The sequence below is a fragment of the Eublepharis macularius genome, chromosome 2 (assembly GCF_028583425.1).
Source record: "Eublepharis macularius isolate TG4126 chromosome 2, MPM_Emac_v1.0, whole genome shotgun sequence".
Classification (NCBI taxonomy): domain Eukaryota; kingdom Metazoa; phylum Chordata; class Lepidosauria; order Squamata; family Eublepharidae; genus Eublepharis; species Eublepharis macularius.
In genome coordinates this window covers 42356713-42372999 of record NC_072791.1, presented here as the reverse complement: position 1 = coordinate 42372999, position 16287 = coordinate 42356713, and the positions used below count along the sequence as shown (strand labels likewise).

At 40.1% G+C, this 16287-nt stretch overlaps 1 protein-coding gene across 4 annotated transcripts in view; it reads left to right on the top strand.

Annotated features, from left to right (window-relative positions):
- NRXN3 (neurexin 3) overlaps positions 1-16287 on the top strand; it is a 1560869-nt gene that overhangs the window by 394432 nt on the left and 1150150 nt on the right. For 3 of the 4 annotated variants that reach the window (XM_054971960.1, XM_054971959.1, XM_054971961.1), the window contains 2 exons: positions 98-405; positions 10325-10486. In XM_054971960.1, coding sequence (XP_054827935.1) covers positions 98-405; positions 10325-10486 — 470 coding nt within the window. Of the gene's footprint in view, positions 1-97; positions 406-8502; positions 8527-10324; positions 10487-16287 lie in introns of all 4 variants that reach the window. The other variant, XM_054971958.1, reaches the window with a different exon arrangement.

The window sequence follows — 16287 nt, the reverse complement described above, 5'->3', positions numbered from 1 at the left end:
TCAGAATGCATACAAATGTCAAAGAAGTTTTGAAGAGTTTCATAATATTCTTGAAAAAAAGACTTAGCGCTGTTATTTTTCTTTTTGCCTTCTGCAGCAAGAGATGAGAATGTAGCCACGTTCCGTGGGTCTGAATACCTGTGCTACGACCTCTCCCAGAACCCCATCCAAAGCAGCAGTGATGAGATCACCCTCTCCTTCAAGACATGGCAGCGCAACGGGCTTATCTTGCACACGGGCAAGTCAGCCGATTACGTCAACTTGGCTCTGAAAGATGGCGCAGTCTCGTTGATCATTAACCTGGGGTCTGGAGCCTTCGAGGCCATTGTGGAGCCAGTCAGTGACCGTGGCAAATTTAACGACAACATCTGGCATGAAGTTAAAGTGACCCGCAACCTGCGGCAGGTAATGGGAGAGGAGAGAGAATGCTGAGAAGACTTCTATCTAGCATATTAAAGTTCAGGCAATTAACACAGGACAGTTGTTAGACATATGGGACTCAGGGTGGGAGCGCCAAAGCATATGTATCCTAACATTGTGCAGTAACTGGAAGGAAATTGCTGATTAATTTACTGTAACTTAGCCTCTTTGCAATATCTTCATTCCCACTTAATAATTTTCTCTCCCCCCTAAATATGATTTAACAATACAATTTTGTGATTTAACTTTACTTTCATCTCACTTTCCTTTGCTCTTTCCTCCTTTCTTTTCTTCTTTTTTATTATTTCCTTAATTACATTTCAATCTTATCAGTAATATTCTTGTTGCATTTAATTACAGTAGGAATGGAGACTATTTTCTGCAGCTGCTTTATCCTCTCCCTTTTTTTCCTCCTTTATATCCTAGTAATTGATTTAACCATTTCCATGATGTCATTACTCTTATTCTATAAGGGACACAATCCACTTAGAAGTTGTCCTGCACAGGTCCCATTGGAATGAATGGCATCTGAAGAGGCTTGTGCAGAAGAACTTTCCAGGGGATGGTTTCCCCAGTCTTTGTTTTGGCTTTTTGGTCTTTTTTTTATTTTGTGTGTGATGTACTTGTTTTAGCTTTATGCACTGAACTAGCCGTACTTTTTCCAGATCTCCTTATTTCTTTGCTTTGGTTTTTTGTTGTGAGCCTGCACTACTGCTGCTTTGTTCTGTCTACTCTTCCTTGTGAGGACTTCAAAAATGGAATGACCTACAACTCAAAGCCACCACAGAAGAGCTTCCCCCACACTGATTCTTGACTCTGCCCTTTCGTAACTCCACCTGTTGTTTCTCAAAGCCGACTGTTCTGTCAGGCAAGGCACTCACTGAGACAGCCAGCCTTAGGATATTGAACCCCCCCTCTCTTTTTCTTGTAAAATAAAAATGCATGAACGTTCAATATGTAAGATATATTTAAATAACCTTGCTTCTGAAAACTGGTGAATATAGCAGGCATTTGGGTCCATCAGCCACATGACAAATGAGCATACATTGCATATGTAAACTATTTGGGGTCTTATTGATTGGTAAATGCTGTGCAAATAGCTTGTGAGTTAAGATTATTTTAAATTAATACTTTTATGCTTGTTTGTTTGTTTTAAATGCAGTCATCCAGACTCATACATGTTGATGTAAGCAAAACAGAGGCTATTTTGCTTGCTGAAATGAATGGCAAAATCTGTTAACTTAGGGACTGAAAAAGCTGCCTTCGGGGAATGTTTACACTACTAGAAAGTAATAATCCTCATGCTTCAGGGCATTCACTAATCACAGTCAAGGGCTAGGAAAATCTTTTCTCTCCAATGGCTTTTCTTTGCATAATTATGCTCACATTCCAGAATCATAAATCCTTAAATAATACCGGAAACTGAGTTCTCATTTCTTTTAGGAACTGTAAGCCTTACAGGTTCTAGGATGCCAACATTTTCCTTACATTATAATTTTATTTTGTATCACTTGAGAGATGCAGGAATCTCTGACCAGAAAAACATTTAATATCTTGGAATATACTTCTGGATGAACAGGGCTGGATTCCGACTTTTGAAAGAAACAGTTGAATAGGAGGAATGTCCATTAATGGAGACCTCTTCATTCTTTCCTTCTTGCAAATAAGAAATTGAAAACAAACTATGCTTTTTAAAAACAGCCCGATTGCATTTTCCATTTTGTTACTCACTTTTTGGGACTGTTGTGAGAACCTTAAGTCTTTTTCACAGGCTGCTTTAACTCCCTTTTCCCGGGTCCCTACATATATGTGCATCGGGCCTGCATTGGGCCACAGTGCTTTCTGCTGTTATAACTGAACAACCTTTTATTCTTGGTAAATAGGATAAGACTGTCCTTCTGTTCTCCCTGTCATAATCCCATGACTGCTGTTAATGGACACTAGCAAAATGAAGGACCGGGTATGTGCACATGAAGGACTTGTGTTGCTATGACCGCTCCCTTCTGTTGCATCCCTGTCAGTTAGATCCAAGCCACTCCCTGTCAGGAATTTTGTCCTCATTGCAGTGTCAGTGCCAAGTGTGGCACTTTACTTTCGTCCCTATAAGTCAGTGGCTGTCATTCATTTCTGTGGGAAAAGCAAAGGGGGGGGCAACATTAGTATGAGGCCATTTGTTCCCTGTCCTCAGTGATCCCAGGCAGCCACTAAGACACCTGTATATTCTTGTTTCTTGGTCACATTGTGTGACAGAATATTCAAGTTGGCTTGTAACTATAGATGTAGATGAAGCTACATTAACATTGTGGGCTTTGTGGAGCCAAAACTCCATGTGGATGATACTCAGTGGGGTCATCCTCAGTTTATGACCCTACCCGATAAAATTCTGTGCTACAAGGCAATTTTGTGCAGTGGTGCTGCATCTCATCTGGTAATGATGAGCAGTACAGCACAAATCTATTTTGCTGTGCTCATGTTACATCCTGGCTCGATTCCCAATACAAGCAGAGCATTATCAGCTAGAACACTTTGAATCACTTACTGATTTCATCCAAAATTCGAGTGGACTTTTGAGGCATGATTTCTCTTCCTCCCTAATATGCACTGTTGGTATATTAAGTAATTCTGCTTTTGACTGCACCAGTTTCCCCAGATTCACTGGTTTGCAGTTTACCCAATTATTTTAGTTGCAGGCTTTTAATGAGATCAGCTTTATATGAGCTACTCTCTAGTTCTCTGATATGGATGGTAATAATAGAGACAAGCTACATACCAGAGCCACTGGCTCAGTTGTTTCACGTTTGTGTTCTAAAAGAGCCACCTAGTCTGGTAACGTACTGCTTTTCAGTGTGTTCGTTTGTCCCTAAACTACTTCCTTGCTGTTTTCAAAACGTGGAGGTTCTTTAGATTTGTTGTTTGAAAATAACAATTCAGCTCTCTTGGAGAAGTTTTTTTTGGGAATGCAGATACAGAGGTCTTGCTTGGCTTCTGTGTAATGTTCCTATCATCTGTAAATGTCTGTCTTACATTTGGAGGACCTATGTCTGTATAAAAACAACTGGAAAACTTCCTTCTTCTAATACATTCTTCGCTTTTTCATATCTTTAAGTACTTATCAGAAATCTTCTCATGGGTGTAGGGTGACTACTTAAGTAGGTGGTAGACCAAAAAATCTTTCTGCTGCATGGTGACTTAACACCAAATGCAGAAACAGAGACATGTCATTCATTAGGAGAGGTATGGGGTGTTCCTGCCTACTGACTTGGCTACCACCAGCAAAAGGCAGCTTTGAGTTTCAGGGCAGAGTTTCCATGCTGAGTATAGGAATGAATATAGAGTTAGAAATAGAAGAATAACATTATGCCTTTTGGCTCCCATTTAGATTTGGGAAATCCATCAGCCTCTGCCTGATGGCTAACCAGTCCACAGCAAAATAAATGAAGACATAATAAAAAAAGGTTGCATAATATGGTGGAGGGCACCAGCTATGATCAGTGGTGCATGCTATGGATTTTGTATTGCAAGGGCATTGCCATGCTTTGGTGACCCCTAGGGCTTTCCTTATGATGTTCTTCCACTTAACTTTCAAAAGTGTAGGAGCTGGGCGGGCTTCCATAGCTTCAAGAATTGGCAAATCGGGTGTTTCTAATCCAGGCATGGAGCTCTCTCACTTTAGAGATATCTCATATCTGATAGATTTGTGTGTCGGTAGAAAGAGTGCTTGGTGTCAGGCTACACATATTCAGAGTGACTTGAGGCTGCTCAGGTGCCACTGAAGGCAACATTCCATGATATTCCATACAGGTGCTCATTTCATTCCTCATGTGGTAGATGGGCCTGATGAAATCACTATATTCAAACATTCTCATCAGTCCAGTAATGGACCCAAATACAATATTGAAATATATTCATTTTTATCCATGTTTAATTTTTTTTGACATTTTCAGAATGAATGCTCTCTAAAATTCTTTCCCTGCTTGATTGGCCCTTTTGGTTAATAGTGTATATTATTTTCTGGGGGTGGGATGGGTGAGAATCTGTCTTTAATGACAGGCAATGTTCAAAGGAGAATGAATCTTCATGGCTTGCCAGAAATGCCTGTTCAAAATATAGGACTCGGGGAGAATAGCAATTAGAATTGTTAAGTGGAGATAAGGTTTTTACAAGAGAATCTTTCTCATTTTCTTCTCAGTCATATTACAAATGTACACACCAGCAGACTCACATGTTGCAACCCTTGCTGGACTATAGAACTTCATACTTTAGGTGGGGAAAAATATTCCCACACACAATGAACACTGGCACATCAGGATCTCAACCACCTTACTTTTTTTTTCTTTTGGGGAGTGTTTGTTTTCTGTGTTCTGGCTGATTTGTTTACGTGTGTGGGTGTGTGTACATGTGAAAACTGAACCATGACCGAATGAGATCTCTGCAGTTGTAGTTTGAAACAATACATCCAAATCCAGTAAGAATTGCATCATGTGGTTTTGTTGCATGTATAGATCAGCTCGTCATTGATGATGCAGCCAAAGTTTTAACCCTGGATTTGGAATGCCATTCTTCTTGCCTTTTAATACTCATCTTCTATACAAATCTGAGCATTATAGCCTGGAGGACTCTTCTGTGTTCAGTGGAGTGGAGGGATGGAAGATTCTTTCTCTCTCCTTCTCTCCTTTCCCACGGAACATGGTGGTTGCAGCGTGGAAGAAACGTGGGAAGGAGGTATAAGCAGGATTCAGGACTCCAAGGAAGACAGAAGGAGCTATCAAAGTGTTCAAGTCAAGGGGCCTGGGAGACAGGGAAATGTAGTATTTCTTAAGTTTCTGAGTCTTACTTGCCCCTTGAAGGCTGTGGTAGCCAAGGGTGGGAGATAGAAAGGGGCCATTTCCACACATGTTGAATACTGCACTTTCAATGCACTTTAGCAATCCTTTGGAAGTGGATTTTTTGTTCCACATACGGAAAGGCAGTTCCAAATTTTCACTAAAGAGTATTAAAAGTGGATTATCCAACGTGTGTGGAAGCATCCAGGTTCTTTCCACCTTCCCTTCCTCCAGCTTCAACTGCTGCCCCCTGAATATAAGAAAGGCAGATCTCCATCCACATTCTACTACTTTCACAGAAGCTGCAGTCCCCAGAAATTGTCCTCCTCACTGGACCATGGAAAGGCAGTTAGGGAGTGGCACTGTAGTTCTCATAGAAAAAGATTTGTCTTCCTAATTCTCAAATTGTTCATAAATTTACAGGCCCTTTCCAGTATGAGTGAAAGAGATTCACCCATTCGTGACCCTTTCCCTTGTTTTTCTTTCTAAAGCCAATTTAAATTTATTTTAACATATTTTTTTTTGTTTCAATATTTGCAGAATGTTTTTGTGGTAATAAAAATTGCTGATATATTTCACCAGTTCTTTCAGAAGAGGGTAAATAAAATGTTTGCTCTGTTTCTCTTTGGAATGCAATGCATTTTAACAGGGAGAGCAGGAGAATTCAAAAGTTGGACCTGTTTCCATTCCTGCCATTAACAATGCTTATTCTTTGGCCCTCCCCTACCTGTCCTCTTTTATCAAATGGAGGTGGGAGCAATAATATTTCTGACATGCCTTGCAGTATATGGTGAGAAAGTTTTCTAAGGGTCACTTTATACATTTGCTTATCCTGCAGTTAGTATCATTTTGTTATGGATCTTCCTGATATGGCTGCAGATTTGTTTGTGCTCTGATTTCTTTCCCTTATTGATTACATGGTTTTACTCCCCCCCCTCTTCTGTTGTCAGTCACAGTACCTTCCTATTTCTCTTTTTCCTAGCATCCCAATAGCCCTAGTGGCTATACTTCTGGATAGAAGCATTATTTGTTTCTTTCTTTTTTTTAAAATCCTGGTCTTTTCTTCAGGAAACTCAGAGCAGCTCACATCCCACCCATTTTATCCTCACAGCAACTCTGGGACAGGCTGAGAGATCGCGACTGGTCCATGGTCACTCACTGGTTTGACCACTCATTCCTCTGCTCCTAGGTCAATACTCTGTCCTCTACATCATAGGTTCTGTTAGGATTTTTCTTGGTCCTTTTTACCAATTTCAGAAGGACTGTTTCATCTTAAAGGCAGCGAACATAGAGAAACACAAAGATAAAGCTATCTTTATTGTCCTGTGGATTGACTTCCCAGTTTCTAACAAAAATCCTGATAGGTTAAAAAAAAATACACAGTATTAACCATGTGAGCGGACCCAGTCTCTCCCAAGCAAACCATATCAGAAAGAGTACCATGTAGGTCAAGGAAACATTGATACACCCGCATCATGTTTTTAAAAATCACATCGGGGAAACTTCTGTATAACAATGTAAAAACAAATAGCTCCACAGAATGGAGTGAATGTCTAAAGTGACTCTAACATTTATTTTCACCACTGAAGGAGAAAGGAAACAAACCCAGCATATTGAGGGCATTGTCTTGCAATAATTCTTCTACCCTCCACCAACTGAGTGAACACCTAGAGAACGTTAAGTAGACACAGTTCTCTAATGTATTGTGGGAGTCTATTTTGCCAGTGGTTGGACTGACCCGAAAATATTCAGTGAGTTCCAGGCTGGGAGATGCATGATAGGTTTTCTTTTGTCCCACTGAAACACTACAAAAGTCTGTAAAACCTGTTTACCAGAGGCAGTGGTGGGCTGAGTGTACTCCCCATGAACAGCAGTTCTTTCATATTAACTTTCAAACAGCTATCGCTAGTTCATAGATGAACAGAATCACAGGCTGTGAAAAGACCCAGTGAGGCTACCACCTTAATCACATTTCTAGTGCATGTTACCCCATGCTGGAAACTTTCCTGAAGAGTGCCCTTTGAACCTTTCTGTGAAATCAGGGAACCATTCCTTAACATCAATGCACCCCAAGCATTTTGTTCCCTTGCAATATAATTCCTAATTAAGTTTCCTGTATTTCTGGAACAACAATTGGCTATTGGTTGAATACTGAATACTGGAATGTGACATTTCTGTGGGCTGTATGATGATATTAATAATAAGAGCGGCCATAGGCAAAGTAGAGGAGCTGCTACAAAAGATGAAAGCATACTTCTAAATAGCTGTGCAGGTACATTAACTACCTGTATATGTAACTTGAGGTAATTATAGGACCAAAGCAATTTTTAAAATTAATATTATACTGAAGAGGACACCTCTTGCTCCATAAATTGAAAGTGTTCCTAACAGAGGCCTGGGCTGTGCAAGCCTCTCAGTGAGCAATGGAGACACACACACCCTCCCAAAAGGACATGCTAAATTCTATCAACATTCTTTCCTTCCTTCCAAAATATCTGATGCAAGCACCTATCATGCCTTCTACAATTAGGCAAGCTTCTCCCCACCCTCCTGAGTATCACAGGTGAGCTACGCATTGTCTCTGTTAGTCCAACCTCTCATGTTCTGTATGTCTTTCCTGAGAGTCATCATCTGCTTTAAAGAAATCTGGAAATTGGGGGACGGGAAGGACAACCCCAGGGAATCGTCAATCAACAGCCTGCACCCAAGAGATATATTCGGTTGGTTAGAGTAATTGAGCAGCACCTGAGGGTAGCTGTGATTGGGATCACTGAAAGGAGAGAGAAATGGGCTGGGATGGAATGCTGTTGGGATCTCTCATGTTGATACATACTTATGCTGGGTGGGGAATATGCGTTGCTGGGCTTTTGGAAAGTAAGTATTGTTTATATTCTCTGATTTTTTAAATCCACTTTGGTGGGTGGTGGGGAATGTTACCAAAATATCTTAAGGGGAGATGGACTGGAAACTCTGTAAAGAGAATGGGAAGGGTAGGTAGCTCCCTTCCTCCTAACAATCTATATGGCATGGTTTCCCAAACAGTCCCACTCATATTGTCCTCTTTCTCGCTCTGTGTGTGTCGGGCGCCCCACGCCTTTTTTTGAAAGACTAACACTAGACCATTCATGCAATGTGTCATTTTTACTAACCGACTAATGTACTAACACCCTAACGACTCATCTTTGCTTTTAGTTATTTTAATTAACAATCGTTCTGTTCACAATTTTTTAATTTCCTTTCTTCCCCCTTTTCCGCAAAGCACTCAGGCATTGGACACGCTATGGTAAACAAACTACATTGTCTGGTAGATATCATTCTTATTGTCTCTTTTTTTGGGTTTGCCGTGTGTTACCTACCCTTATCTATCCATCCCCTACCACCCTGTTTTCCCCTCCCCTTTATACTTATCTCTCCCCTTTTATTTTTCTTTTGATTTTGCTGCAAACACATTTATTCCTCTTTATTTGTATTTTTTTCAAATAACATTTTCTTTAAGAAAAAACAAGAAGCAAACAAACAAACACAACAGTTCTGGAAATGGGGTTTGATCATCTCTTTCATTGGCTTCTTCAGTTTTCTATCTTTTAAAAAAACATTTTTGCTGTTTGGTATTTTGCTAATTCCCCCCTCCCCCTCTCTTCTCTCTGTTTTATTTTTCTTCCACGCTTTCTCTTTCCCCCTTTTTTGCTTTGGATTCTCTGAAGGCTTTTAAGTCAACAACCATGTCAGGGCCTATAGTTTGTTGTGGTGAGGCCGGGCTTTTCCCCTCATCCTTTTGTTGTGGCAACGGCTGTTGTAGGCAAAACTGGCCAGAGTTCCTCTTCTTCCCAACTTCATTCTAACCTCTTCCTCCAGCCAACTTCCCATACATATTCACTTTCTCTCCCTCCCTCTCTTTCTTTGACCTTCCACTTGACATGGCCGAAAGGAGCTCAGCCAGTTGTTTGTTTCAGAACACACTTTGCATGGCATGCCCACATCTGGTTAAGCCCCACCTACTTTCCCACTCTGCTCCACCCCACCATACTATGTCTCAATCTCCTTTCATCCATATCTTCTTCCAGTCACAAATAACCTTTTAACCAAATGCACATCATTTTCACCACCTTCCTTCCCTTGCTCCCCTTCTGTTCCCCTTCACCTTCCATGTGTTATGGGATTTTGAACCTTTTGGACTTTTAATTTTTTTTTCTGTTACAGTTTGATTTTTCTTTTAGTTTAGTTTGACTTTTGGTTTTCATTTTTGATGACTGCATGCAAGTGTGAAAGTCCGCCTTCCTCACTTTCTGTCTCTTTCAGAACCTTTCATTCTTTCTTTCCAAATATCACAGGCATGGGCGTGAAAATATGGTGTGTGTGCACGCTTGCCATTTTGTTTTCCATCTTTTAAACTCTCACACTTGCTGGGGTGTGATTGATTTTGTTTCTTTTTTCTCTTTTTATTATTATTAATAACATTTTTGGGTTAATATAGATATTTATTTTACTTCCTCTTTTGCTTTTTAAGTTGTGGTGGTGGGTGGTGGGTGTGTGCCTCTGTAGGTACATAGCATGCTCATCCATAATGTATTGAAAGTGAGATCCCTTCCCTTCCTTCCCTTCCCTGAATGCATGACCGTCAGTGTGCCGTGAGCAAAAAAAAGAAGCAAAATCAAATATATCAACTTCGTCTTCATTAGTGTCTTTACTAACGATCGTAACTAACAATAATCACCACAAATGATTAATTAATCATAAAAATCAGCTCAGATAAGTTGTCTTTCTCTCTTCTAAGAACAGTTCCATTTTCTGGCCTGATTAAGTAAGAAGACATTCTGGCAGGTAGTGTAGCTCTCTTTGGTTTTATCAGCACTGAAATAAACAAAGCAGGCAACTGAGGAATTGAACCCAAGGTTACAGAAAAGCAGACCAGTAAATGGAACTGGGTTGCACTAAACAAAACAAACCTCCACAAAACTTATTCTGAAAGTTACATCAAAAAGTAGGGGAGATGACTTGCTTTTATAAGAACTGTAAGGTCATTGCTGGGAATTTTGTTTTTCTTTTCTTTTTTTGTTTTGTCCATTGTATCCTTCAAACAGGTGACAATCTCTGTGGATGGAATTCTCACCACCACGGGCTACACCCAAGAGGACTACACCATGCTAGGCTCTGATGACTTCTTCTACGTGGGTGGGAGCCCCAGTACAGCTGATTTACCTGGTTCTCCTATCAGCAACAACTTCATGGGCTGCCTCAAAGAGGTAATGGCTTTAAACCAATGGCATTCAGTCATTTGACAATTACCAAAGTTTATGGGCATTGTTTCTGAATATCATGTGCAGATGTTGAAATTCATGTTTTGTACCTCAGACCAACTCTAGATAACATTGACCGTATTGGAAAACATGTAGTCATTACCTTGTGGTCCATTGCCAAACCTCTGTCATGAACTATAGACTGATTCAACAGCAGTTATCATTCATATATGGTCATCTCAATTCACATTCTGAGACTGGGGCAAGAGACAGTGAAGAGAGATGTGGAAATGGAAGTGAAGCAAAAATTTCTCCTAGCCTTAGTATACATCGGGGCCAGGGGAAGAGTGAACCAAACAAGCCATAGTTGGCGACTGTTGAAAGCTCTCTTTTCTTGGCTGGTGAGGCTTTTGAGGAAGGGGAAGGTTACCAACGGAACCACAGAATCATTTTCTGTGAGAGGAAATAAAGAATGTAGCAGACAAATATAATACAAGCAGTAGCTCATGGAGAAAGACAAAACATCATAGAAACAGAATAAAAGGGAAGAAGAACAAAATTATGGAACAATGCTGAAAACATTGAATATTTATAGCTCACCTTTCATTATGGAATTGAAACGGGCATAAATGAGACTCCTTAGAGATATTCCATCTAGTCACTGTCCAGCTATATGCCTGCTTTAACAAGGTTGGTACTATGTGTACTAGTATGAATTTTTTTTTAAAGAATATATTCTATTGGCAGCTAGAAAATTATAAAGTGTTCAAATTTGGAGAGCAGCAGTTGAGTAAAGTTAGAAAAGGAATTACAGGAAGTTAAACAGAAGAAATGAAAAAAATGGATGTGAATGCAACAACAGAAATTCTGACGGGAAATTCTGAGAGGGGAAAAAACAGTTGCTAATAGTTGTTTTTACAATGGAGAAAATAAACAACAATTTAGAAAATTAATAAAGTATGGTCCATGAAATAAAATGTATAATAATTATATAAAAAGGTAGAGGTGCAAGCGCTGAGTCGTTACTGATCCATGGGGGGACGTTGCATCACGACATTTTCTTGGCAGACTTTTTGTTATGGGGTAGTTTACCATTGCCTTCCCCACTCATGTATACTTTACCCCCAGGAAACAGTACTCATTTTACCAACCTCGGAAGGACTGAAGGCTGAGTCAACCTTGAGCTGAGTATCTGAACCCAGCTTCCGCCAGGATTGAACTCACGTCGTGAGCAGAGCTTGGGCTGCAGTATTGCAGCTTACCACTCTGCGCCACTGGGCTCATATATAGTAATTGTATTAAAAACATTAAATGGTTATTTACATATCTTCTCCCTCCAAAAAAGGTTACAACCCGTGAAATGGAGGAAAATATACAAGGAGGAAACAAAATATGTTAAAAAATTAGAAGGACGATGGCAGAATGGCATTAAATTAAATTCAGTTACCAGGCACTAATAATAGTCTAATGATGAATGTCACAAATGTGGGTGAAAACAAAAGATTGTTGTGTGCACAAAACAGCCATTAATGTTTGTGAAGTTGATTAAAGAGATATTTGATAATATATTGTTGTACAGGAAAGAATAACAAGATTAATGTAAAAGGGACGTATAGTATATGAAGCATTGTATAAATGTATAATTAAAAGACGAGGGAGAAAATGTATAAGCCCTTTAGAAAAGTATGAACAAATTTGCGATTATAAACAAAATCAGGAACATAGAACAAAAGGGGGGAAACTGTACAATTCACTTCATGTTGAAAATCTGTATGCTAAATTCAGAGTGACATAAAATGTGTGTGGAAAAATAGTGGGGTGTTGGTGGTGAATTTTTTTGCAATTGAACGAACGAAAGAAAGAAGGAAAGAAAGAATTTTGTCATATAGGCTGCAAAAATACAGCAGTAAACACCATAAAGCAAATTTAGGCATATACCTGGAAAGCAGAACCCCGACCTCACGTCTGACTGTAAAAAGAACACAGTTGGCTCCAGTAATTAGCAGTAGGGGTACCTGCTCCAGCCTGCTCCTGGACTATTTTAATGACTTTTTAAAAATTATTATTGATTTTATGTTTTTGTAACTTTTAATGTATTTTTTGAATGTTGTTAGCCACCCTGAGCCCATCTGTGGGGAGGGCGGGGTATAAATCGAATAAAATAAATAAATAAATTAAATTATTTATTTAGAAAATTTTCTATGCCACCTCCCTGGGGAACATGTTTGAGGCTGCTTACAAAATAAAACAGAATGAAAACATAAAAACACCAAAGGTTATTAATTAAAACCAAGCCAGAGTTTAAAAGCATGAAGTTTTGCAATTCTGACACTGACTCTTGTGACTGCCATTTTCTGGTTGTGCCTACCATTCTGTGTCACAATTCTAAAGGTGTCTGCTGGCTCAAAAAGGTTGGGGACCCCAGCCATAGGACTTTCATTTTCAGTTAGGTAGTTCAGATCCTCTTAAACCTATATTATCCACTCCCTAGCTGAATCTACACATGCAGCAAGAGAGAATGAATAGACAGTAAGATTATATAAAGATTTGTACCTGTTCAAACTGAAGACAGAGGGATATTACGTTTGAATTCTGCCCTTTTTAAAAAAGAAAACCCTTCCTGTAAGTAGAAGTCTAGCATAGCAGGAAATAATTCAGCTAGAATCTTTCTTCCTAATTTGATAGTTTTCTGCTTGCAGGATATATTTAATGTGAGGCAGCATTCAAAAATGGTGACGCCCACCAACAGTCTGAACTGGTGCCGCCCATTTTTGTCTCCTCATTAATGCATCTCTATGCTGCGTTGGTAGATCTGACATTTTTCATGAGAGAGTTTTGATCACATTCTATCCCCTGTCCAGGAAGCTAGAAAAGAGCAGAGTGGTAGAAACAGTAGATACAAAGCAGGATGGGAAAAAAGAGAATTGGAATGGCATAACTGAGCTCATGAAATCCTTGCCTCCTTTTCTGATTATTAGCCCATTTCAAACAGAATGGTTTTTACATCCAGTTTCTGAACAGATGATTAACGGTTTAATCTCTAATAACTTTACATTTTATGGAACCCTGCTAGGACTTTGCATCTGGTGAGCCAAGCTATTTAAAGCTGTGTTAATTCTGTTAATTGCTCTATGTTTATTTGGATTGCTGGCACCTGCGGGCTTTGGGATAATGTTTAGGGTTTATAGTCTCCCTGCTCCTTGCTGAGGAAAATGCAGAGGGCCATTTTCCTTTGCTACAACTGATAACCTTGGCAGAAGGTGCTAACTGAAATGCTTGTTCTCAAGAAGTCTTTCTCTTCCACCTCAGCTGAAAGCAATGATTTGCCACTCAAAGCACTGGATGTTGGCTTGGCTGAGATAGAGATGAAGCAAGCAGCCATCCTATTTTGCATCCATTTGCTATTCTAAGATGGCAGCCACAGCATCAAGGAATGGAGCCAGAGAGCTTGAAAGACGGGTCAGTCCTCCCCCCCCCCCCCCCCGGTTAAAGCCATGCTTTTCAGCCGGTTGCCAGCACTCCATTTTCACTATGCAAAATGGCTGGCTGCATTCACAACACAGATGTGTGGAGAGGAAAAGCCTTCTGGTGATTTTTTGAACTTGGACTTGGGAAAGACATTCAGGATTTGTGAAGCAAAATTTTAACAGAAGTCCATCAGATTTACAGTGAATTCTAACAACCTGAAACTGACAGATGGTGAACCATGGAAACTAAGCTAAAAGATCGAGCATGGAATACAGAAGCTGCATTACACTCACACACACATAGAGCTGCCTTACACTGAGTCAGAGCTTTGGTCTGTCAAGGCCAATCCTGCTTACTCTGATTGGCAGTCACACTCCAGGGTCTCGGTTGAGGATTTTTTTAACTGGAGATGCCAAGGATTGAACCTGGGGCCTTCTGCACAAAAACAGGTGCAATGAACTACAGCTGCCCCCCCCCCCCAGTTTGGAGGCATTGCAGAGTATGCAGAGGGGAAGCAGCTCTAACTTTGCTCCTCCTCGCAACCAAGTGAACTAGCACTGGTCCCTCCTACATATATTTAATCAACCGTATGCACAGTGCCTAGGGCACAGTGTGAATGGGCTCTGTGCTTTTGTAGCCAAACTGCCCATATGCACTTAAGAACAGTGGGCCATACTGTATTTAGTCATGACGAGCGGGCAACAGGTCCAGTGCATTCAGTCCCCCGGTATGCATGCCGTGTGCTCAGGGTTTTTTTCTTGAATCCTGTGTAGAAAAAAAAATGGCTTGTTTTCATCTGTTTATGGTATTTGTGTGTGTGCATGTGCATGCTAATTTACCCAGCAAGTTCCCAGTTGAGTGAGCTATCACAATATTTTTCTAAGTTCTCCTTAAAATCTTCCTCTAAATCCTTATCCTGGAAGGAGCAGTGTTTCGAAGCAATGTATCTCTTGTGGGAAAGGAGTAAAACTGAGCTATTCCTAAATCTGCACAAACCTAACCAGAGGCAGAAACAAACAAACAAAACAAAAACTAGCCAATTTTCAAGCTTAAACTTCAGCTCAGGATTCTCCAACAGGAAGGTTAAACGTATGATATGATTTTGGCATATAATTCCCTGTGGTTGGTGACCACAGAAGCAGCTGTACAAAGTGATAATTACTGCCCGATGCACTCCCAATTTGGAGCTCTCAGCTTGTGTTGGATCCTCCCTTCCTGGGAATCTTTAAATGCAGGGAGTAGTTTTTTTAACAGCCTCAGGTCAGTGGTACTGCATACTAACATGGGAGGGGGGTTCTGATGAGAGAGTGGCCCACTGGGAAATTCTTCAGAAAATCACAGCTATTAGAGACAGCAACACCTGTTAGGCTTCCTTGTCCATCTCTTCTTACTCTGTGCTTCATTGTTCCATCTGCTATATTAATATGCAACATTGCTCTAAAGATAAGAGTCAGATAGCTGTGTTGGTCTACAGTAGAAGAGCAAGATTCAAGTTCAGTAGAAACTTAAAGATGAACAAGATTTCTAGGATATATAAGCTTTCAAGAGTCATGCTTCCTTCATTAGATACCTGAAGGGAGCTTGACTCTTGATACCCTGGAAATCTTGTGGATTTTTAAGGTGCTACTGAACTCAAATGTTGCTATAAAGACTCATTTTAGCTCAGCACTTTGCTTGCCAATTTCTCTGTTTCCACTATCAAGTTCTCTTCGTCAGATGCCTGATACAGAGACTGGTCAAATATTTGACCAGTCTCTGTATCAGGCATCTGACGAAGAGAACTTGATTCTTGAAAGCTTATGCTACAATAAAATTGGTTAGTCTTAAAGGTGCTACTGGACTCTTTTTGATTTTGCTACCACAGACTAACACGGCTAACTCCTCTGCATCTGTTTCCACTGTTTCTGTAGAAGAGATTTCTAAGGGCAAATATAAATTCTTAATCTTCAGTACTTTGTATCACAAGTTTGCTTAAATGTGGTTTTTTTGTAGAGTTAAGGGAACATGATGATGCTTTATCCTCCCTTTTTGCCAGCAGCATTTTTAAAAGAATAAATTTGCCTCAAATATTATAGAGTGTTTAATTATAACACTCTATATTGCAGCCCTGTAGAACTTCCCACCCACCCACTAAGCCAAATGCTGTCCACTAGCAACATATGGTGTCCCACCAGGATCCTGAGAAATTGCCTATATTCTGCCTGCCCAGGGAACTTCAAAACCATGGGAGCTGATAAACGCATACCCAGTAAGAAGAGGCCAGTCAGAGGTTGGTCTGCATTTGACTTAAAGTTCTCCAGGTCTCGTCAGTTATTGGGTATAACTAATCAAAACATTCC